Source organism: Octopus bimaculoides, chromosome 4, assembly GCF_001194135.2.
Source record: "Octopus bimaculoides isolate UCB-OBI-ISO-001 chromosome 4, ASM119413v2, whole genome shotgun sequence".
In the NCBI taxonomy this organism is placed as follows: domain Eukaryota; kingdom Metazoa; phylum Mollusca; class Cephalopoda; order Octopoda; family Octopodidae; genus Octopus; species Octopus bimaculoides.
The window spans coordinates 141,129,705-141,131,109 of record NC_068984.1 but is presented as its reverse complement, the minus strand read 5'-3'; the positions used below and the strand labels follow the sequence as shown (position 1 = coordinate 141,131,109).

Genomic DNA, 1,405 nt, shown 5'->3' with positions numbered 1-1,405 from the left:
TACATACATACATACATTCATACATACATACATACATTCATACATACATTCATACATACATACATTCATACATACATACATATATACATTCATACATACATACATACATTCATACATTCATACATACATTCATACATACATACATACATTCATACATACATACATACATTCATACATACATACATACATACATTCATACATACATACATACATTCATACATACATTCATACATACATACATACATTCATACATACATTCATACATACATTCATACATACATACATACATACATACATACATACATACATTCATACATACATAAATAAATACATGTACTTCTATGTAGAAAACTATAAATGCCTGTAAAGTAGTTGTTAGGGACCCAACACAGAAATTGTGCGTATGTCTTACTTGGCTTTAAGATTTTCAATCTGCTCCATCACGGCCTTCTTTCTATTATCTTGCTTCTTCTGTTCCATCTTTTCCATCTCTTCATTCTCTTTCATTAATTCCTTGTAACTCATCTCCGCCCGCAGTCTTGCAGTTTCCTTCTGTAAATTCTTCATTTTTATTTGTTCTTCTCTCTCTCTCAGAGTTTCAGAAAACTGAAAACCTCGCTGGAATCAAAAACAAAAACTAGGAAATAAATAGGAGCATGTGGACTGGTTCAGCAAGAAAGGAACCGACAAATCGCCAACATTTACCAATTCAAGACAAAATTTATTCTTTATGTAGGAAACGGCCATCCAAGTGACTGAATTAATCTTCATGAATTACGGGTACGAGACCAACATTCATAGAGTTTTGAATGCCCTGCCCCACATTCACACACGCAAATACATATATGATAAATGTTTTTAGTAATACTGATTTCAAATTTTGGCACAACGCCAGCGATTTGGGGGAGGGAGTAAGTCGAGGATATAGATCCCAGTGTTCAACTGGTATCGACCCCAAAAGGATGAAAAGCAAAATTGACTGCAGAAGCATTTGAACTAAGAACGTAAAGACGGAATGCCGCCAAACATTTTTACCGGCGTGCTAACGATTCTGCCGGCTCACCTCCTTATGTTTTTAGTAATATTGAAATAACATAAGACGTAAAAGACGTAAAAGACTCAATAGGTGGATTAGTTACAGTTGTTTATTTTGGCCCATAATTTCATAGGTACACATATCCACCTTCGGCCACAGCTAAATTATTATCATTGGAGGAAACTCTTCCTTCACTCCCGGATAATGTTATGTCACTTAGGACTGTATATTCACAAAAACGGTCAGCATGTCTGAGGAGACGTCAATATTGCCAGTTGCTACAGCCGGTAGAAAACCGTTGGTAGCTTTTTCTAACTGGTTACTTGCCATAACTAGCACTATAATGATAAACAACACACACACATTGTA

The 1,405-nt window shown here is 35.2% G+C and overlaps 1 protein-coding gene across 1 annotated transcript in view; it reads right to left on the bottom strand.

Moving 5' to 3' along the window:
• Positions 1-1,405, bottom strand: part of LOC106882861 (cilia- and flagella- associated protein 210) — a 48,926-nt gene that overhangs the window by 45,863 nt on the left and 1,658 nt on the right. The window contains exon 3 of the mRNA XM_014933663.2: positions 413-618. Coding sequence (XP_014789149.2) covers positions 413-618 — 206 coding nt within the window. The remainder of the gene's footprint in view (positions 1-412; positions 619-1,405) is intronic.